Here is a 22,508-nt window from a genome sequence, read left to right as displayed (position 1 = left end):
GGTGAACAAGTGAAGAGTCTATCTGTTCTTTTGTTTTTTTTTATATGGAGTCTCTCCCTACTCAAGTGCAGTTAAGATATATTAACTACATAGTCAGAGCATTTATTCCAAGACCAATGCAGTGTGATCATTGTAAAGCTTTTGGTAATGTAGCATGTGTTTGCAGAAGTGAGAAGCCAGGATGTCGAAGTTGTGGAAAGGATCATATTATGTGTTATAAAAGTGATGAATATGTGACATGTTGCTATTGCTGTGGGAACCATGACTCCATGTCTTCCGCATGCCCCACAAGGGTGAAAGAGAATGATGTGGCCAAAGTCAGGGTTGTACAGACAATTTCATATACAGCAGCTGTGAAAAGGGTTGAGGGTTTGAATGGTGCACCAGAAGAGTCCATGGTAGTGGATAGGCCTACACTGCAGGATGCAGGGGTTGCCTTTCACCAGCAGGATCCTGACATTTCAATGGTAAGAAAGTGCATTTATAGCTATGGCAATTAGTGGCACTGCCAAGGTGGAGAGAAAGTCCAGGAATATAGAAATCATAGTGTTAATGTTGCGACAGTTCGTTTCTGGTATCAGAACAAAATAGTCAGCACATAGTAACTTCTGATTTAGCTGTACTTTAATTAATGCAAACACGTGTGTGGTAAATGGGTTGTTCGTATATACGGTCTCGCTATTTTACCTCGCAGGGCAAAACAGAGAAGAGGGCGTCACATTCTATTGTTCTCTCTTTTATACTTTGACAGAGATAGTTCCCGCTCAATGCTGGCCTGTCAGAGGGAGGAGGAGCGTGGTTTAAACTTGCTCCTCCTGTCGTCGGCGTGCAGGCTGATCCCAGCGTCGTGACGCACTTCCTGTTGCCGGTTGTAGTTCTTCTTGTCTTCAACAGTTGATTTACTCGTAGTTTATATACTTAATTTTGTAGCATAGCTTCCCCGGTATATTATATAAGTTATGCATACAAATAGCCAGTTCAACCCTAACAATAGTGATTGCGGTTCCTGGGGCTGAAAGATTTCTCAGCGAAGGAGTTACATGCAATATTGGCACAAGCTGTATCACCCTCTCAGGTCCTAGAGCCCGAGAAGGAAGATATGGAGAACTAAAAGAAAGAAGAAGTAGGAGTTTTGACAATGTACTATTTTTATTAGGGTGGATTAAGTTAGTTTCACTATTACGTATGGATACATTTATTTATTTGTTTTAAAAAATGTTGGGGGGGGGGGGGGGGGGGGGAGTTCAAATCGCCTAGTTGGTGGCGGCAGTATAGTCTGCCATAAAACCCACAGAAGAAGATGAGTGCGGTAGTGCCAGCATTGGGTTTTGGTGTTAAATAGACAGCTACGAAAAATATAGATAAAATCTCTTAGTAAATAGTATGCTCTACAGCTTATCATCCCTTACAAAAAATGATTGCAGAAACTGTAATAGTGCAGTAATTGCAGTCCACTGTGGTATTTTGGATGCAGTAATTGCAAAATTACTGCAGTAAAAACAAAACGGTTATTCTGGACCCAGTATTTGCAGCATACTGCAGTTATATTGCACAATGACTGCAAAAAATGTTCCTAAGGGATGAAGTATTCAAACTCAGGCGATCAGAACCTCCAGACTTAATTTAGAACCGATAGCGGCCGTTGATGGTCTTTCTTTAAATTACTGTCATTACATTACTATAGCAGCCGTGAACGGCCTTGTTTTTCTAACAATAATATGTGTGTCAATATCGCAAAATTAACTTGCTAACAACCTGTAGTCGTATTCGCGTGTCTGTTGTCATCAACCGGAAACAGAGTATGCTGTCATTTGTCTTTTCAACGGTTTTTAAATTAATTCCTCAAAATGACAGCGTTGAAGCAGACATTGACTTTTCACTGTGAAAGAGGCTTTTATCTATGTTGGTTGGTGATACAGATTCGCACACGTCCTTGCACTTTGAAAAGCAATGATGTCGAGGTGAGTGAAATAAGTAAACCGCAGATATGTGTTTGGTGCTGTCGATGTTTGATGCTGATAGTGAAATTTGGATAATAGCTCAAAGATTAGCAAGTAATGTCATAACTTGGTTGGTACAGGCTCCATCAGCGGTGGAGCTCTTTATGATTGCTCTATATCTCATGGAAATAGTTGGTTTTTAGCTGTATATAGTCACCTAATGACTTGGTTGTTTTGTATTGTATCAACCGATGTAATTTATATGGAAACGGCCGAAGCTGCTTGCTATAGCTAGCTAATGCCCGGTGTACACTAGCAGAAGATGCCGCGCGGTGAACCACCGCTTCCCATTTATTTCCAATGGAAGGAAAGTGGTGGGAGGTGGTGAAAAATAAACTTTATCCAACTTTATGCAAATCACAAGCAGCGACTGCTGGACAATGACCAATCATATCGAGTGGTTCCCATGACGAATTTGACGCTATGCAACCCAACGCAAAGATGGCTGACAAAAATACTAGGATGGAAGCAAATGTAAGTGATTATAACATCATAACAAATCAGTTGAGAAGAATATGTTAGTTAGTGTAGAGACAAACGATTATGCATATTTTTTTTAAATCATAAAGTTAATTTACGAAAATTGCGATTTAGCAAGCTAGCTGACTAGCTAACATTAGCCAGCTAACGTAAACTTTTGTACATCGCCTTGGTCTGTACAATTGACCTTATTTTAGCGCCCCAAAAAAGTAATTCTTCCAGATCAACTGTAATGTCAATACCATTGTAAAGCACAATTTCTCCCCTTTCCAACAAAATTAATGACATGACCTCCACGCTGCCCGTTTCTGCAGAATTCAAGAAGGCAATGAGCTCTGTCGGGTCTTTTTAAAAATGGCGGGTGGGGAAGCGAAACGAATGCGTGATAGTGAGAAGGAGAGCATTCTTTTCACTCGATCTTTCCAACTTATCGCCTCTAAAATGTAAATTAAACACTATAAAGAGTTTATATAACATACCTAGAAACACCATTTTCTCATCTGGACTGACCACCGCAATCTGGAATACATCCGGGTGGCGAGGAGACTGAACCCTCGCCAGGCAAGGTGGGCCATGTTCTTTACCCATTTTGTTTTTACACTGTCCTACAGACCAGGTTCCCAGAACGCTAAGGCAGACGCACTGTCCCGGATTGATGACACAGAGGAGCGGTCCATAGATCACACTCCCATACTTCCGGCCTCTTGCCTGGTGGCACCGGTGGTGTGGGAACTGGACACGGACATCGAGCGGGCATTAAGTATAGAGCCCACTCCCCTCCAGTGTCCAGCTGGGCGTCTGTACATTCCGTCTGCTGTCCACGACCGTTTGATCTATTGAGCCCACACGTCACCCTCCTCTGGTCATCCTGGCATCGGTCGTACAGTGTGCTGTCTTAGTGGGAAGTACTGGTGGTCCACCTTGGCCAAGGACGTGAGGGTTTATGTTTCCTCCTGCTCATTGTGCGCCCAGTGCAAGGCCCCTAGGCACCTGCCCAGAGGGAAGTTACAGCCCTTACTCATTCCACAACGGCCGTGGTCGCACCTATTGGTGGACTTCCTCACAGGGTAACACCATGATCCTGGTCGTTGTGGATCGGTTCTCTAAGTCCTGCCGTCTCTTTCCTTTGCCTGGTCTCCCTATGGCCCTACAGACTGCGGTGGCTCTGTTTACACATGTCTTCCCGGCACTACGGGGTGCCTGAGGATATAGTGTCTGATCGAGGTCCCCAGTTCACCTCCAGGGTCTGGAGGGCATTCATGGAACGTCTGGGGGTCTCGGACAGCCTTACCTCGGGTTTTCACCCCGAGAGTAATGGGCAGTTGGAGAGAGTAAACCAGGATGTGGGTAGGTTTCTGCGGTCTTATTGCCAGGACCGGCCGGGGGAGTGGGCGGCATTCATCCCCTGGGCAGAGATGGCCTAAAACTCGCTCTGCCACTCCTCCACTAACCTCTCCCCCTTCCAGTGCGTACTGGGGTATCAGCCGGTTCTGGCACCTTGGCATCAGAGCCGGATCGAGGCTCCTGCGGTGGACGAATGGTTTAATAAGCACTCGGAGGAGACCTGGGACGCCGCTCATGTGCATCTGCAATGGGCCATGAGGCGTCAGAAGGCGAGCGCCGACCGCCACCACAGTGAGGCCCCAGTGTTCGCACCGGGGGACCGGGTCTGGCTCTCAACCCGAAACCTGCCCCTCCGCCTGCACTGCCAGAAGCTGGGCCCGTGGTTTGTGGGGCCATTCAAAGTCCTGAGGAGACTTAACGAGGTTTGCTGCAGGTTACAGCTTCCCCCGATTACCGTATTAACCCCTCGTTCCATGTGTCGCTCCTCAGGCCGGTGGTGACTGGTCCATTCCAGGAGTCTGAGGTGCGGGAGGTGCGGGAGGTTCCTCCGCCCCCTTTGCTGTTCGAGCCATACTGGACTCGAGGCGTCGGACGGGGGGCCTTCAGTACCTCGTGGAGTGGGAGGGGTACGGTCCGGAGGAGAGATGCTGGGTGCCGGTGGAGGACGTTTTTGACCCTTCGTTGCTGCGGGAGTTCCACCGTCTCCATCCGGATCGCCCTGCGCCTCGTCCTCCGGGTCGTCCCCGAGGTCGGTGTTGACGCGCTGCTGGAGCCGTGCGTCAAGGGGCGATTCTGTCACGACTTCCGTTGAAGTCGGTCCCTCTCCTTGTTCCGGCGGCGTTCGGCGGTCGACGTCACCGGCCTTCTAGCCATCGCCGATCCACTTTTCATTTTCCATTTGTTTTGTCTTTGTTTTACACACCTGGTTTCAATTCCCCAATTACATGTTCATTATTTAACCCTCTGTTTTCCCTATGGTTTTTGTGCGTGATTGTTTTATGTATGTTCGGTCTGTTTTTGTGGGCTCGGTATTTACGACATGTTATTGGAATATTTGAGTAAAGTTACTTGGGTTACTCATCTCTGCTGTCCTGAGCCTGACTCCTCTGCACCAGCTACACCCAGACCACTACACACCTAGACCAAAATCAAAGAAAGAAATGTATAAATACATTTGTAATGCTTATTATTTTGACCATTACAACTGTCAACACAGGAAAAAATACTACAATGCAGCACACACAGACGTTTAGGTAAATTATTAATGAGATACATAAAATTAAACAGGATGGGAATGGCGGTATTAGCAATGCATTCAGCTACAAGTGTTTGTGCCAGACAATACTAAACTAGAGCTAGCAGTCAGGATTTATGAAATGATATCAGGAAAGGGTAACAAAATATGTAGTCAACATGTAATTAGTTTATGATAAAACAGGTTCAATCAAACAATCACTTTATTCACTGTGTTTAGGGATAGTGTTCTGGGTGTTTACTTTTGATAAATGCCTGTCAAACAGACAGCCTCTTAAGTAACTGTGCCATTTGGGTCAGTCAGGATCCTTTACAGCAGTGCATGTCTTTCCCTGTCAGTGTGGAGACAGTTGTAGACACAATGGACCATCCATCCAACTCACTCATGCAAAGTTATTTTTAAAAAAGCAGTATGACTCAACACATGTTAGACCATCACTGATTACTGATGTCTCCTCTATCTGAGCATTGATGTTGGCACCTGCAGAAAACAGAGACAACAGAGGGAGGATTCAAGATTGTTTTACTGGGAAGGCACTTTTAAAGGAGTATTAATCTATTCCCACTGTTGGTCATTGAATCCAGAATGTTTTTTCTTCTTCTATTTGTTATGGAAAAGCAAGTTTGTCCCTTTTGCATCAACTCAATAAGATCATGAGCTTAAACCTATATATGAATATAATCATATCACTTGATCATTTTGTTTCCAAAAGAGAGGTTTTGTATTTTGCCTCAACACTGAGCTTGGACAGTCAATATGGTAGGTAAAATTATGAAATAGAAGCACTAGTTTAATTCAAACCCAGAGAGAGAGACCCATACCTTGTGTTAGGGTTGAACTGGCTATTTGTTTGCATAACTTATATAATATACCGGGGAAGCTATGCTACAATATTAAGTATATAAACTACGGATAAGTCAACTGCTGAAGACAAGAACTACACCCGGCGACAGGAAGTGCGTCACGAGGCTGGGACCAGCCTGCACGCCGACGACAGGAGGAGCAAGTTTAAACCACGCTCCTCCTCCCTCTGACAGGCCAGCATTGAGCGGGAACTATCTCTGTCAGAGTATAAAAGAGAGAACAATAGGATGTGACTTTCTCTTCTCTGTCTGCCCAGCGAGGTGTCACAGAGAGACCGTATACGAACGACATATTTACCATACACGTGTTTGCATTAATTAAAGTACAAATAAATCAGAAGTTACTATGTGCTGACTATTTTGTTCTGATACCAGAAACGAACTGACGCAACTTTAACACTTGTGACAAAAACAGTGTCACCAGGGCAAGTGGTTCGAATGCCTCCTTCCCATTGGCCCCTCTCCAGTTCATGGCATTTGTCAGGAGTTTTGTTAGTGTTCTCCACACATTCTCCTTGGTGGTCATTCCTCCAGCCAGTCCAAAAGATGTGATCTGAAAGACAACAGACTGGTATGTCACAGAGATTATAATGATTTTAGAGTACTGCTTCAGAACAGGGTTATTCATCAGAGGGGGTAAAGCACCATGATCACCAAGGTGATGTTAAACCCAGGGCTGGAATTTCAAGGTGGAACTGCATTCTGGGTCAGATTGAACATGGCTTGGTTTGGGTGAATTGCTTTCAACACTACATTTAATTATTTAATTTTGCACACTGGTCTAGGTTAGTGTCTGCTTTGCAGACGAGACTGAGAGAGACAGACACTCAGTATGTGCTGCTGGTTGTAACAACATTTGTAATTACTCATTCACAGAAACTAGGAAGAGTCTCAGCAACAGGTCAAGGCAGTGAGACGAGGGTTGTCGGGTATAGGCACAGCTCTGACATGTAGCTAGCTACAGGACTTACTAGGAGAGAGAAGACGTTGTTGAAATGACTACTGAATTAGGTCAGTGTATATTGTGGCCAATGGTTATCCTTCATTAAGCAGCATGACAGAATCATTTCACCGCTTGTTATCTGTTATTTCAAGTTGTGCAAAATTTACAGAAATCTGCCTTTTTCGTTCTGCTTTCTTCACTTAGAATATCGGAAAACAAGCATTATCAAGGTAGGCGGGTAAAAGGGAGGGTGTTGCCGAACTGGGTGCATTTATTGTTACTAGTGCAGCTACAGTAGCTAGCCACACAGTCTCTGTTGAGTGTAATTTGTGTTCTTGGTCAAATCATTACAACTGTTAGTTGAGTGACTTGATAAATGTAATGCTGTAGCCAGCTAATGTTACCTAGCGGCTGTGCACGTGACAACTACAATCTCTAGCTAGCATTTGAAGCTAGCTAGCTAAGTAACTACTTGATATTGTATTGTGTGTCTAGCTTGCTAACCATTTATACACAGGCTACTTACTTATAGGCTACTAGCTAGTCATGTGAGGATGTGCTTGCTTGATAGGTACTTGAATTGTGCGTGCTCTGTGTATGGACCGCAGATGTGTAGCACTGCAGTGTGTATGTTTGAAGACTTTCTGTGTCCAAGGGGGGCAAGAGCTGGGAGAGTTCAAGGTGACTGGACAGGGCCCGTCACGGGGAGCAAACTGCTGCACACACACAGCCATTGAGCTATCGACAACACTCCCTATTGTACAGACATCACTGGTAAGACGGGGAGGGAGATGCGAGACACAGGTGGAGAAGGAAGTTTGAGATGGGGTCTGAGACTTGGACTTTCTAAGTCTTTTTTTACTGTTTCTGTTTCTCTACCTGCCTATGAATCTGGAGACACTGGAGCAGAACCACCATGAGTATGTCAAGGTAAGACAGTCTGAACCAGACAAAACTGGTTCACACAGGCTAGACTAGTCTAGATCATCTTACAAAACCTTAGTAGACTAAAACATCTAACTCTACAAAGTTACATTCCCATCAGTCCTCTCCTCTCTGCGTCAGGAACACCGATTGGACAGGAAGTGTCACATGGTCCAGCGTGACGACAGCTGGTGGGGAATGAAGTCACTACTGTGAGAAAGGGGGCAGAGCGTGTGTTTCCCAATGTGCTCTGTTACAGGTTACAGCCTTCAGGTATATAACGTGTGTGTGTGTGCGCGAGGTGAGGAGGCAGACTGTGTCTTACCCTCTGTCCTCTGAAGGGGTTAGCGTGTGAGGGCTCTAACCTGCTGCTTCTGAGGCTGCTCCCTCTGAGGAAGAACGTCCTGGAAAACATGATCTTTCTCTCCTTTGGCCCAACCTCCACATATGTGAGTGTGTGCTTGCATGTGTGTGGAGTGTATATGTCAGTTGTTTTAGTCTGCCCTACTCATAAGTGTGTGTGTGTGGTTTATCTGGGATCAGAAGGACTGTTGTCCCAGTTTACAGTAAACCGGCCTACAACAGAGAAACCTGGGACATACAGGGCACCACTGCTCCTGCCATCTCTATCCCCTGTGTGATGTCATATCCTGTTCCTGTTTAAGCTGAGTGCAGATGGGTTCTCCCGTCAACATGAGCGTCCTGCTGCTCACTGTGTGTACCCACACAGGTACACACGCATACACACTTATGAGTGTTCCCCTATTTACATGTTTGTGTGTTGTGTCTAGGTGAGGGATGATATGCCAGGGTTTGAGAAGAAGCGTCTGGTGAGGGATGAGGACATGCAGATGAACTCCAAGTTCCTAAACCTTAACCTTTACCCCCTACTTTCACCCTAGCCCCTTGCTTTTATTTTTAAACCACAACCCCTACGTTTCCAACATAACCTGACGTTTGTGTTACAGGAGTTGTTACAGGAGTTATTCCTTGTACCTGCTGCAGCGCCATGATGGCCGACTTCTTGCAGTTCCTGTTACTAGGAAAACTGAGTATTACATTTCCTTACATTCCTTACATTACAACGGAACGATTTGATTAGTGTAATGTTAGCTAGTTAGCTACATAGTTGTCTTTGCATCAAGGATAAAAGTGTAGCTAAAGGTGTAGGTGTAGCTTTGAGAAACTAACTTTGAGAAACTAACAAGGTTAGCTAGCCAGCTAGCCAGCTGTATTCGTTCATTCGCGCCATTTTCCAAACGTCGTCAACATCACATCACCACAGCCAATGCTAGTTAGCCAACTTTACCAACTATCGGTACTGTAGAAACTAAATACACTACAACGGAACGATTTGATTAGTGTAACATTAGCTAGCTACATAGTTGTCTTTGTATCAAGATAAAGGTAAACGCAGCCACTGCTAGCTAGCCAACTCTACCAGCTACCAGCTAGCAGTACTGTATCATTTTTAGTCAATAAGATTTTTGCAACGTAAGCTTTCGAGTTGTGTAGCCCACTTGTGTAGCTAGCAGGCCTGACTTTGTGTTAGCTAGACAACGTTTAATTACTTCTGCGTTATGAAAGGAACTAGACATGGACACAAATGATCCATTGGTAGTTTGTTGTAACCAAGTATTGGTGCTAACCGTGTGTTATTGGATGCTAGCATGCTAGTTAGCTACGGCGTCAAAAGACACGGTGCACTGGGTGGGTTTCACGGAAGAATACTGTACCAAGTTATCTAACTGAATAAACTAAGTTTGAGCATATTCCTGGAAACATTCAACCACTGTAGTTTACATCAATTATAATTTCTAAGTGGAAGTTGGAATAGTTATATTTGAGTGTTTCAGCGAATGGTGCTTCCCCAGCTCTCTCGCATCCCCAGTTGTTTAGTTAATTTTCATTCCAATCTCCTTTGCATTAGCGTAGCCTCTCCTGTAGCCTGTCAACTATGTGTCTGTCTATCCCTGCACTCTCCTCTCTGCACAGGCCACACAAACGCTTCACACCGCGTGGCCGCTGCCACTCTAACCTGGTGGTCCCAGCGCACACGACCCACGTGGAGTTCCAGGTCTCCGGCAGCCTCTGGAACTGCCGGTCTGCGGCCAACAAGGCAGAGTTCATCTCAGCCTATGCTACCCTCCAGTCCCTCGAATTCTTGGCGCTGACGGAAACATGGATTACCACAGAAAACAATGCTACTCCTACTGCTCTCTCCTCGTCTGACCAAATGTTCTCGCATACCCCGAGAGCATCTGGTCAGCGGGGTGGCGGGACTGGAATCCTCATCTCTCCCAAGTGGACATTCTCTCTTTCTCCCCTGACCCATCTGTCTATCTCCTCCTTTGAATTCCATGCTGTCACAATCACTAGCCCATTCAAGCTTAACATCCTTATCATTTATCGCCCTCCAGATTCCCTTGGAGAGTTCATCAATGAGCTTGACGCCTTGATAAGTTCCTTTCCTGAGGATGGCTCACCCCTCACAATTCTGGGTGACTTTAACCTCCCTACGTCTACCTTTGACTCATTTCTCTCTGCCTCCTTCTTTCCACTCCTCTCCTCTTTTGGCCTCACCCTCTCACCATCCAGCCTACTTACAAAGCAGGCAATACGCTTGACCTCATCTTTACTAGATGCTGTTCTTTACCAATCTCACTGCTAAAGCTGCTAAAGCCACTTTCTACCACTCTAAATTCCAAGCATCTGCCTCTAACCCTAGGAAGCTCTTTGCCACCTTCTCCTCCCTCCTGAATCCTCCTCCCCCCCCCCCCCCCCCCCCTACCTCTCTGCGGACGACTTTGTCAACCATTTTGAAAAGAAGGTTGACGACATCCGATCCTCATTTGTTAAGTCAAACGACACCGCTGGTCCTGCTCACATTGCCCTACCCTATGCTTTGACCTCTTTCTCCCCTCTCTCTGCAGATGAAATCTTGCGACTTGTGACAGCCGGCCGCCCAACAACCTGCCCGCTTGACCCTATCCCCTCCTCTCTTCTCCAGACCATATCCAGAGACCTTCTCCCTTACCTCACCTCGCTCATCAACTCATCCTTGACCTCTGGCTATGTCCCTTCTGTCTTCAAGAGAGCGAGAGTTGCACCCCTTCTCAAAAAACCCACACTCGATCCCTCCGATGTCAACAACTACAGACCAGTATCCCTTCTTTCTTTCCTCTCCAAAACTCTTGAGCGTGCCGTCCTTGGCCAGCTCTCTTGCTATCTCTCTCAGAATGACCTTCTTCATCCAAATCAGTCAGGTTTCAAGACTGGTCATTCAACTGAGACTGCTCTTCCCTGTGTCACGGAGGCTCTCCGCACTGCTAAAGCTAACTCTCTCTCCTCTGCTCTCATCCTTCTAGACCTATCTGCTGCCTTTGATACTGTGAACCATCAGATCCTCCTCTCCACCCTCTCTGAGTTGGGCATCTCCGGGCGCGGCTCAGTCTTGGATTGCGTCCTACCTGACAGGTCGCTCCTACCAGGTGGCATGGCGAGAATCCGTCTCTGCACCACGTGCTCTCACCACTGGTGTCCCCCAGGGCTCAGTTCTAGGCCCTCTCCTATTCTCGCTATACACCAAGTCACTTGGCTCTGTCATATCCTCACATGGTCTCTCCTATCATTGCTACGCAGACGACACACAATTAATCTTCTCCTTTCCCCCTTCTGATAACCAGCTGGCGAATCGCATCTCTGCATGTCTGGCAGACATATCAGTGTGGATGACGGATCACCACCTCAAGCTGAACCTCGGCAAGACGGAGCTGCTCTTTTTCCCGGAGAAGGACTGCCCGTTCCATGATCTCGCCATCACGGTTGACAACTCCATTGTGTCCTCCTCCCAGAGTGCTAAGAGCCTTGGCGTGACCCTGGACAACACCCTGCCGTTCTCCGCTAACATCAAGGCGGTGACCCGATCCTGTAGGTTCATGCTCTACAACATTCGCAGAGTACGACCCTGCCTCACACAGGAAGCGGCGCAGGTCCTAATATTAATAACCCCAAGAAAATGTTTGTATACAATGCAAGGGTAAGGAGCCACAGGTCAAGGAGGGAGTGTCGCGAATGAGCCTGGTCAATATGACCTGATGAATCCTTCAGCCTGCTGACAGGACTCTGGTAACACTGAAACAAGGAAGAATAAGAAGAAGCTTAAGAAGGACAAGAAGAACACCCAACCACAAGCAGTTAGAGAGCAGCATAAACACAGGGAGGTGATGGGTGCGAGTAGACTGTATGAAGATGTCCCTCTGCTGGAGGGCGGAGGTTCATTTTATATGGCAACACCCCTGTTGAACTCAGGCCCTGGGTCAGAGCTGGTGGAGCTGCCGAATGGGCCATGAACAGATGACACTGTGGATTGCCATAACATATAAAGGAAACAATGTGTTACAAAATTCTGTGTAGATATCACGTGTAAAGGAGACATTGTGTTATGTAACTTTGCTTAAATGTCATGTGCAAGGGGGAGGATGTGTTGTGTGGCTGTAGTCAAGGGCTTGGACAAAATGTATAAATACCAATGTAAAAGATAGGAAAAGAGCAGAAGCTGATTGATGTATTAGAAGAGTGAAGACTGGGGCAAGGTGAGCATCGTGCTTCATTACTATTGTTAGAAGCAACTGTGGAGTGCAATTGCTATAAAAGAAAATCGATAAAATCCATCAGCTGTAAAGCTGGGGAACCAAAAAGAGAAGTGTTACTGGTTTTCATTTACTAGTCAATTTATTTGTTGAATAATGTGTTAAGAAGTAAAGTAACATTATAACAACTATAGGCTTAGGGGGTTCACCTTAGGTGCCCTCCTGCCAGACCATATTGTGGGCTCGAGCAGGAAACCAAAGGGGAGCTTGAGGGTAACTGTCGAAGGTACATTAATGGAGTACTGGGAGTCTAGCCTATAGGGCCTTTGTCTACCCAGACAAAGTGCTGAACCCCTGCCTTCAGCTAGAGGATTTAGTTGAAACCCTATACCTGGGACTTAGCGAGCATGACTCACCTGTGAGGGTGCTGTCCGGTCAATTAGAAAGGAAGGACCAGCCGCTAGCAGGAGTGTCTGAGATTATGCTGCGCTTGTAAAAAATAGTGTAACCCCGTTGTGGAACGTAACCTCCGTGCACAGTGAGAATGAAGTAGTAAGAGCCGCGCCACTAATGAAAATAGTACAGAGCGGACTATAAATAAATATTGGATTGCTCATTGGTGTTATACACAAACATAGCCCTCGCTGACGTATTGTATACCATGTTGTCACGTCCTGACCAGCAGAGGGCGTAATTGTGTTAGTCTTGGTCAGGATGTGGCAGGTGGTTTGTGTTTGTTAAATGTTTGTGTTGTTGATTGGAACTTCCAATTGAAGGCAGGTGTGTTGAGTTGCCTTTGATTGGAAGTCCTATATAGGTGTGTGTGTTTTTCTTTGGGGTTGTGGGTGGTTGTTTTGCACTGCGTTTGTTAGCCTGCAAACTGTTGCTGCAGTCTTGTTTATTGTTGCCTGTGGATGCTTTACTCCTTTTTTGGGTAATTAAATATGAGTATTCACATACCTGCTGCGCCTTGGTTCATTTCTGAAGACAGCCGTTACAGAACCACCCACCAAACCAGGACCAAGCAGCAGAAGAGGAGGAAGCCACAGGAGAAGAAAAGGGAGGAATGGACATGGGAGGACGTCCTGGACGGCAAGGGAGCCTACACCTGGGAAGAGATCCTGGCTGGAAGGGATCGCCTCCCATGGGAACAGGTGGAGGCACTCAGGAGAGTGGAGGCAGCTGGACAGAGGAACCAACGGGAACGTTATGCTGGAACACGGTTGGCTAGGAAACCCGAGAGGCACCCCCAATAAAAAAAATTGGGGGGGCACACGGGTAGCTTGGCCAGGCCAGGGAAGAGCCGTAAGCCAGCTACCCGTGACTACAGGGAGGTGCGTATGAGGTGGAGGGCGCCATGTTACGCTGAGGTACGCACCATCTCGCCTATACGGACGCACAGCCCAGTTCGCCCAGTACCAGCGCCCCGCAGGTGCCAGGGCAAGGTGAGCATCGAGCCGGAAGGGGTGAGGCCAACCCTGCAATCAAGACCGCCAGCGTGCCTTTTCGGTCCGGTGTTTCCCGCTAGACGCACTAGCATGGAGTTGCGTGTCTCCAGGCTGGCACGTCCAATACCAGCCCCACGCATCAGGAGTCTAGTGTGTCAGCCCAGCCTCGCCAGTCGTAAGTCGCCAGAGCCGCCCGCCAGTCGTAAGTCGCCAGAGCCGCCCGCCAGTCAGGAGCCGCCAGAGCCGCCCGCCAGTCAGGAGCCGCCAGAGCCGCCCGCCAGTCAGGAGCCGCCAGAGCCGCCCGCCAGTCAGGAGCCGCCAGAGCCGCCCGCCAGTCAGGAGCCGCCAGAGCCGCCCGCCAGTCAGGAGCCGCCAGAGCCGCCCGCCAGTCAGGAGCCGCCAGAGCCGCCCGCCCAGTCAGGAGCCGCCAGAGCCGCCCGCCAGTCAGGAGCCGCCAGAGCCGCCCGCCAGTCAGGAGCCGCCAGAGCCGCCCGGAACTGCCAGAGTGGCCAGACTGCCCGGAACTGCCAGAGTGGCCAGACTGCCCGGAACTGCCAGAGTGGCCAGACTGCCCGGAACTGCCAGAGTGGCCAGACTGCCCGGAACTGCCAGAGTGGCCAGACTGCCCGGAACTGCCAGAGTGGCCAGACTGCCCGGAACTGCCAGAGTGGCCAGACTGCCCGGAACTGCCAGAGTGGCCAGACTGCCCGGCCCGAGTGGCCCGCATGCCTTCCGACCCAGCCCGAGTGGTCCGTCTGCCAGGGTCAGCCCGAGTGGCCCGTCTGCCCGGCGCAGCTATCGGCGCCACCAAAGTGGGCGACGCCGAAGGTGGAGCGAGGTCCACGTCCTGCACCAGAGCCACCTCCAGGATAGGTGGGTTGGGCAGGGAGGGTGTAGCACAGTGCCGTCGGTGACGGCAGCCACCCTCCCTTCCCTCCCTTATTGTTTAGGGGTTATTGTTTGTTGGGGTATTGGGGATTTTCTTGTGTTTTCTTTTTTTAGGTGCATCCCGGGGTCTGCACCTTGAGGGGGGGGGGTACTGTCACGTCCTGACCAGCAGAGGGCGTAATTGTGTTAGTCTTGGTCAGGATGTGGCAGGTGGTTTGTGTTTGTTAAATGTTTGTGTTGTTGATTGGGACTTCCAATTGAAGGCAGGTGTGTTGAGTTGCCTTTGATTGGAAGTCCTATATAGGTGTGTGTTTTTCTTTGGGGTTGTGGGTGGTTGTTTTGCACTGCGTTTGTTAGCCTGCAAACTGTTGCTGCAGTCTTGTTTATTGTTTCCTGTGGATGCTTTACTCCTTTTTTGGGTAATTAAATATGAGTATTCACATACCTGCTGCGCCTTGGTTCATTTCTGAAGACAGCCGTTACACATGTACATATCTACATCAACTACCTTGAACTTCTGCACATTGATCTGGTGCTGGTACTCCCTGTATATAGCTCCATCCTTGTGTATTTTATTCCTCTTCTGTTACTATTTATTATTTTTTAACTGCATCGTTGAGAAGAGATCGTAAGCAAGCCTATCACAGTGAAGTCTACACCAGTTGTATTTGCCGCATGTGACAATTACATTTGATTGGATTTGACTCAAACTGGAGCAAGAGAGAGACACAGCATAAACTGAAACTGGAAGAGAGAGGAGAGGAGGAGAGACAGCATGAACTTCAACTGTAAGAGAGAGAGGAGAGACAGCCGTCATTGACACAACTGGGACAGAACGTGAGCTATGGGAAATACAGAAAATGTACGTCCAGCTGGGAATCAAGAAGGTTCTCATCCCATCCACGCTGTGTTTGCGTCCCGAATGGCACCCTATTCCCTTTGTAGTGCACTACTTTTGTGCACTTGCCAAAAGTAGGGCACTACATAGGGAATAGGGTACCATTTGGGAAGCATACATTGTAACTTCTACCAGAAGACAGTATCCTACCAGCAGACAGTATCCTACCAGCAGACAGTTGCCCATCCACTCTGTCAGGTAGACTCAGCTCCTCAGGCCGGCACTGGAGTGTGTCTCAGTGTGTTCTGCTATGGAGATGACCTCCACTGAATACACCTAAAGGAATAAAAAGGGGTTTAATGCACCTACAATGTAGAACAGAACACAAACCAAAACAGCAGAAGTTAATACACCTACAGGAGTAAACAGGGGTTTAATACACCTACAACACAGAACAGAACAACAGAGGAGTTTCATATACCTAGCGCACAGTGTTCTAACGTACATTGTCCACTAGATTGAGGTATAGGCATTGTACTGTCCAAGTGAACACAAGGCTCAAAAGAAAAGTTCACTTCTATCCACTAATTCAGTTAATAAAATATCCTAAATATTGTTATATTGCAGGGAGGATGTGACACAGTGACCCTGTTCACATTAATAATAATATATTATAATCATGGATGGGCCAGGCGGGCACAGAAGAGACTGGTGTCTCCGCTGCCAGAGCCCAGGTCCATGACCACCTTCCCCCTGAGGGGGGCGCTGTTGGTCATGGTGACCTGGCGGTACGCCTCCATCCTCACACGATCACTCAGCATCTCCAGGTGAAGCCTATGGGTCAGCAGAAACACAGACAACAATATTAACACATTTACATTACAGTCTATGTTCCAAAATGCAACTCTATTTTCTTAATACTGCACTATAGGGAATAGGGTGCTATTTGGGACGCATATGGCCCTGGTCAAAAGTAGTGCACTACATAGGTAATAGGGTGTAATTTGGGATGTAGCCATAGTCCTTTTCTACCTTGTAGAAATAAATAGGTACATATTGTTCTCTAGGAGAGAGAGAGACCAGGAGAAGCCAAACTAGTGTCCCATAGTTGCCAATGTACTCTTTAGCCTGCTAGGGGTCCTCTGAATTGTCCTCCTCCACCTCATTCAAACTGGTCATGGCTAGAAAGGGTACATCTTTTGTCAAATTCATCTAAAAAGTATATTTTTTTGTGTGTATTTTAGCTAACCCTAACCCTTTTCCTAACCTTAACCCAATTCTCTTAACCTGCTACATTAATTATCCTAACCTGCAGAGTAAGTTCTCCTAATCTACTATGAAATCTGACTAAAGCGGTAGCCTTTCTAAACAAAACCATTCACACCTTGTTCACCATGTTTCAGGTAACTGTCCTTCACAGCTGGCTGCAGGTAACCAGATGAAAGGAAGCAACAGAGACCTAGCTCCGCCCACCACCAGTCAGCTGATGTCTTGGTGTGGACCAGCAGCCCGTCTCTAGCACTGAAACTCAGCCGAGGATAGAGACAGACATACAGTTTATACACATCTGGGATATTGATGATTATAGTATGACATGCCTTCTAAAGCACTACAAGTGTTTGATATGGTCCATTAAAGCCACACCCTCAACGAGTGAGGGGGTTTTAAAAAGAGCAAATGCATCCAATTACATTTTCACATTCTTTATGATACATCTGTAGTTCTCAAGAAAATACTTTCAATGAGAGTAACATAAAAATGTGTATTCTTTGTTTTGTTATATGGGGGGGAAGGTTAATTAGGACATAGGCAAACAGACTATCCAGGTTACACTTCCACACTCCATTCCCCCAGGGGGCAGCAGAAACCTTGTCGAGATGCTAAGCCTGGTTGATAAGCAAATCAGCTGCTGCCAATGAGGGTGAATCGTCAGTCAGTGTCACAGCTTGAAAGCTGTGAGGCTGATGGGTTGTTTGGTGACCATGAGGTCATTCATTTGGTTTTGATCTTGAGTTTATTTATGCTTTTTTGTAGTTTCATTGTTTATATATATTTATTTTGGTCATCTTTGAAGAACTAATATTCCGCTTGATCTGGCCGACAAGATGTCAAGAGAGACAGAGCTGGTCCTGGACCTAAGGTAAGATTGCTGTCTCCCTGGGCACATGTGTATCCAACAGTCCTCAAATACTGATTTCTCACATAAATGCACATATTCATTCAGATTACAGACCATGTAACTATGCCTAGGACTCCTAGAATAACCAAGTGCAACAATATCCGTAGGCTAGTTATAGGTTTCGTAACAGTTTTGTATTTTGTGGCAGGATCAATGGCAGAAGAGGAAGCAAGACATCCCACTTCCTCTTTTTCCTGGTTCATATACGGTCAATGAACTAAGTAGACCAGACCCAGCTGCTATTGCATTGGTGCTTACAGGAGAGCCACCCCTTAAGCTGACTAAAACTGTGACAATTTCTTTCAATGGTAAACAACTCTACTACACTACTTGATAAAATCAATCAGAAAGTTTGGTCGCTACCGCAGCTCGTGAAGTCAGTCAAGCTAATAAACTCCTCGGGTGGAGTTGTCATCTTTATCCCCCTGATGCATCCTGATAGATTCATAAACTTTCTAACAATCAAAACTGTTGGCTGTTTCCACAGATCTATTATTGGTTTGCTTAAGGGTCATGTGGCTCAGTTGGTAGCGCATGGTGATTGCAAAGCCAGGATTGTGGCACCAGTATGAAAAATGTATGCACTCACTACTGTAAGTCGCACTGGATAAGAGTGTCGGCTAAACTACATAAATGTACAGTTAGCAAGTCTCCTGCAGAGATCTAACGGTAACAAAAAGTGGTATGAAATTTTTATTTACTATAGCCTACTCGCCGAACAGCCAGCTGTGGTTATTTCCGGTTCTCTATTTGGCTGCGTTCAAGTGCTCATTGGAAAGTTATTTCCTCTCACTCTAACGGCAATGAAAAGGGATAACACTTTTTATAAAAATGTATTTGTAGATTTAAAAAAATAATAATAATCACTTGCAATGTGACTGCAAACATGATCCAAAATACTGTACAACAACAAATAAGAAAAATGTCGTATTCTTTGTCTTAAAATCTAGCAACATGTTTGGCTGGAAGACATCACTTTTTACCAGCAAAAAAATGCATTTCAAAGACTTTGAGAAATTCTCTCCTGTCACCATATTGGTTGTTAAAGGTCCAATGAAAGGCCATTTATCTCAATATCAAATCATTTCTGGGTAACAATTAAGTACATTACTGTGATTATTTTTTTTACCATTTTAATTTAAAACAAACAAATAGCTTCTTAGCAAAGAGCAATTTCTCAAGCAAGTATTTAGCTGGAACTGTCTAGGAGTGGTCTGAGTGGGGAGCGGAAAACTAAACTAGCTGTTATTGGCAAATAGGTTTGGAACTTTCTTATTGGTCTATTAATTCATTTGCAGCATGGAGATGTCAACAGGCAGGCCAAAACTCCATCCCACCTAAACAGGATAACATTTCAGGTGGTCTTTTTAAACAGATCTTATACTAAAAGGACATAACCATATTTTCACAATATTATTCCAAACTCGGTGTAAATATATATAAAACACAGGGAAATCAAATTTGACTGCACTGAGCCTTTAACAGGGTCTTGAATCAGCATGACACAGGCTGAACTAGAAAAACCAACAGTTTTGGAGTCATGGCTAGATTCAACCATATCGTGGAAGATCTGCGTTATAATGCAATTTAGATTTCCGATTGAGCCACATTTACTGTGAATGCAGTCTCCGCAAATGCAGGAACATTGCCTTTAAATGTCAATCGCGCTATTGCACTGATCTTCCATAATACAGATTTCATCTAGGCCATACTCTTCCAAAGGCACAGTGGCTGAGAAATGGGACTTATGTCTTGCTGGATGCAGGCCTCAGGCCTTATTGATAACAGATGCATGAAGTTACTTTGACATTATCCTGAGATATCAAACATGAAGCAAGCTCCCCCCACTACACACAAACCCTTCTCACTCACACACACACCATACAAACCCAGGAGTGGGTTTACTGAGCAGTTTTTTGGCATTCCTTTACTTCGAACTACAGTACCCTACAGCATATATTCCCTGTTATACACACAGGGCCTAGATGTGGCAGTATAGCTTCACTGGACTCTAGTGCCTTAAGGCTTGGCTGGTATTCAATCCATAGCATTGTAGCGCGCTTAACATTTGAAGGTAATTTGAGTTGATTGAGCTGACATCTGCAGCGTATAATGTGAATGCGATCACAGCAAACGCGGAAACATTGCCTGAAAAAGGCACATTATTGTTGACAGCGCACTACATCCAGCCTCGGATTGAATCCCAGCCTAAGCCACAGGAAGGACAGTCACTCACTCTTCATCTTCATTGTCCAAATCATTCCACAGCACTTGCGGAAGCAGACTTTGCAGCATTTAACGGTGACCATGACAACAGTGAGAACTATAGTAAGTAGCAGAGCGAACACGTCCAGACTGTGGTACTGGATCCAGTTCAGGTCGTGAGCAGCGGGTCTCAGGTGGTTGGCTCCTCCGTGGCGCATCACGAACTCTGTCCAGAACACGGCTAGGTCCAGCGGCTCAATGGGACGGTCCTTATGCACCGTTGACAGCTTTAGCATCTTCTCCTTGTAACTGAGGAGGAAGGATAGAGAACATGAGGAATGCATCAAGGTTTGCCATCTCCTCATAGACAACTCATGGCTGCTAATACTGTACCAGTGAAGGAAGTGGGTTCCTCTAACGAGGAACTACGACTGTCACCTCCAATAATGGATTGCTGACCATATATTTGTACTGAAACTCAATGTGTGTGGATTTCAAGTTAGGATTTGGTCTCTGTACTGTTTGCACTGCTTCTTGAGTTGACAGTATAAAGACATTTCCATCTAAAAGGACGCATGACCACCAACATGTGAAGTTCATAGGAGCATGTCAAATGAAAGCTAAGCGTACATTTTTTTTTTATCAAGGCATATATACATTTTTCGACCATTTTCCATCCAAATACTTAGGAATAAGAAAACACTTATTTCTGGTCAAACAGATGGAAAAAGGGTCTTAGACATCATCTACCAGAAAAAGTCTTAAAAGGTACTAGAAAAACACAATGTTGAATTAAAGAACCCTGCCAATATCAACAATTATGAGTGGGTTGGGGGGCTAGGGTCAGTCTGTTATATCTGGAGTATTTCTCCTGTCTTATCCGGTGTCCTGTGTGAATTTAAGTATGCTCCCTCTAATTCCCTCTTTCTTTCTTTCTCTCTCTCAGAGGACCTGAGCCCTAGGACCATGCCTCAGGACTACCTGGCATGATGACTCTTTGTTTTCCCCAGTCCACCTGGCCGTGCTGCTGCTCCAGTTTCAGCTGTTCTGCCTTTGACTATTGAACCCTGACCTGTTCACTGTGATTACTATTATTTGACCATGCTGGTCATTTATGAACATTTGAACATCTTGGCCATGTTCTGTTATAATCTCCACCCGGCACAGCCAGAAGAGGACTGGCCACCCCTCATAGCCTGGTTCCTCTCTAGGTTTTGGCCTTTCTAGGGAGTTTTTCCTAGCCACCGTGCTTCTTTCTACACCTGCATTGCTTGCTGTTTGGGGTTTTAGACTGGGTTTCTGTACAGCACTTTGATATATCAGCTGATGTAAGAAGGGCTATATAAATACATTTGATTTGATGATTTCATTTGAGAAATTATTGGTCTTCTGTTCGTTTAACAAACATTGCCTTGTGCCTTAATTCCGTTACCAAAAACCTCATGAGGGAGGATAATGAATTCATAGAAGTAATAAGTAAAGGTAGACTTACCAATTAGTTCGTGTTTTTAGTGGTATCAACTTTTTATGAATAATTAAGTGATTAAAACTCGTAATTCTGTTCCCAAATCACTAACGGAATTACAGAAAAAAATCTAACGGAATTACTTCAATTGAATTGGCTACCATGCAAAATCATAGTAGTCACAAACCACAGTTGGGTCACCTGCTACTGTCCTCCCTTCCACTGGCATACTTTGTTCAGCTCATAAATGTTTTCTTTCTGTCGTCTGATGGTTAAAGCAACACTGTGAAAACAGTCTGGACAACCGCCCGCACTCTCTCTTCTCTCTCTCCAGTTAATGTCTCCTCTCTTACTGGACTTTGAAAAGTAGTTGAAATTTGGTCAGTCGGCCCTGGCCTGACAAAATCTGAACCAATCATGGACCTCTATGTTTTACAAGTTTGGACATCACAGTAGAGTACAGTACAGTACACTAGAGGGAGATTTTACCGTAATTCTGTTACCAAACATTGCATCTGCAAAGTTCTTCCAGTAAATGTGCCTTTGTGAAATTTTCTGTGTAAATTGTTCAAAGTAATCCTTGTGCATAGAGTTGTATGGTTTGTTAACCTTTTAAATCAATGGTTATCATTTGGCATACATTTTAAAGTAAAAAATCTGAATTAAAGCGTAATTCCGTTACCATGGAATTACCTTTAACATGATGTCCTTGTAACATTATTACGTCCTAGCATCATGTTATCATGATGTCTGACCTCTTGTCATTGATGACCTTGTTGAGGGCTTCCACCAGTTTGTCTGAGGTGACGTCGAACACACTGAGCACCTCCCCTACTCCCCTCACTGCCATGCGGTGTACGTTGTCATCCTGGTCACCAAACAATGGCAGCATCACCATGGGAACGCCATTACAGATCCCCTCGTAAATACCGTGGGTTCCTCCGTGGGTGATGAAGGCCTTGACCTTGGGGTGGCCTAGAACATTCACCACGAGGGTGTTGACATCAAAATAAAGGAGAAGATTAAGTATTTATCTTGCAACATAAACAACAGTAGTGTGTTGGGTTCACTGAGAATAGTGCCC

General features: G+C 45.8%; 1 protein-coding gene and 2 long non-coding RNA genes across 6 annotated transcripts in view; 2 read left to right on the top strand and 1 right to left on the bottom strand.

The window, feature by feature from the left end:
• The first annotated feature begins 1,249 nt into the window (after positions 1–1,249).
• LOC145860077 (uncharacterized) lies at positions 1,250–13,358 on the top strand. Its single transcript, XR_014380172.1, has 2 exons — positions 1,250–6,953; positions 7,090–13,358. It is a non-coding gene; the product is annotated as an uncharacterized LOC145860077 (long non-coding RNA).
• Positions 13,359–17,497: 4,139 nt separating this feature from the next.
• Positions 17,498–21,328, top strand: LOC123726087 (uncharacterized). Its single transcript, XR_006758368.2, has 2 exons — positions 17,498–17,715; positions 20,906–21,328. It is a non-coding gene; the product is annotated as an uncharacterized LOC123726087 (long non-coding RNA).
• The window catches only part of LOC106567841 (UDP-glucuronosyltransferase), a 26,961-nt gene continuing 23,024 nt past the window's right edge, over positions 18,572–22,508 (bottom strand). For all 4 annotated transcript variants that reach the window (XM_014137637.3, XM_014137635.3, XM_014137638.3 and 1 more), the window contains 2 exons: positions 22,180–22,399; positions 18,572–20,268 (listed from right to left, as the gene is read on the bottom strand). In XM_014137637.3, the coding sequence (XP_013993112.1) occupies positions 19,983–20,268; positions 22,180–22,399 (506 nt within the window). In that variant the 3' untranslated portion in view covers positions 18,572–19,982. The remainder of the gene's footprint in view (positions 20,269–22,179; positions 22,400–22,508) is intronic.

This window comes from Salmo salar, chromosome 13 (assembly GCF_965601325.2).
Source record: "Salmo salar chromosome 13, fSalSal1, whole genome shotgun sequence".
Classification (NCBI taxonomy): Eukaryota; Metazoa; Chordata; class Actinopteri; order Salmoniformes; family Salmonidae; genus Salmo; species Salmo salar.
The sequence above is the reverse complement of the archived record's forward strand: the minus strand, read 5'-3'. Positions and strand labels throughout refer to the sequence as shown.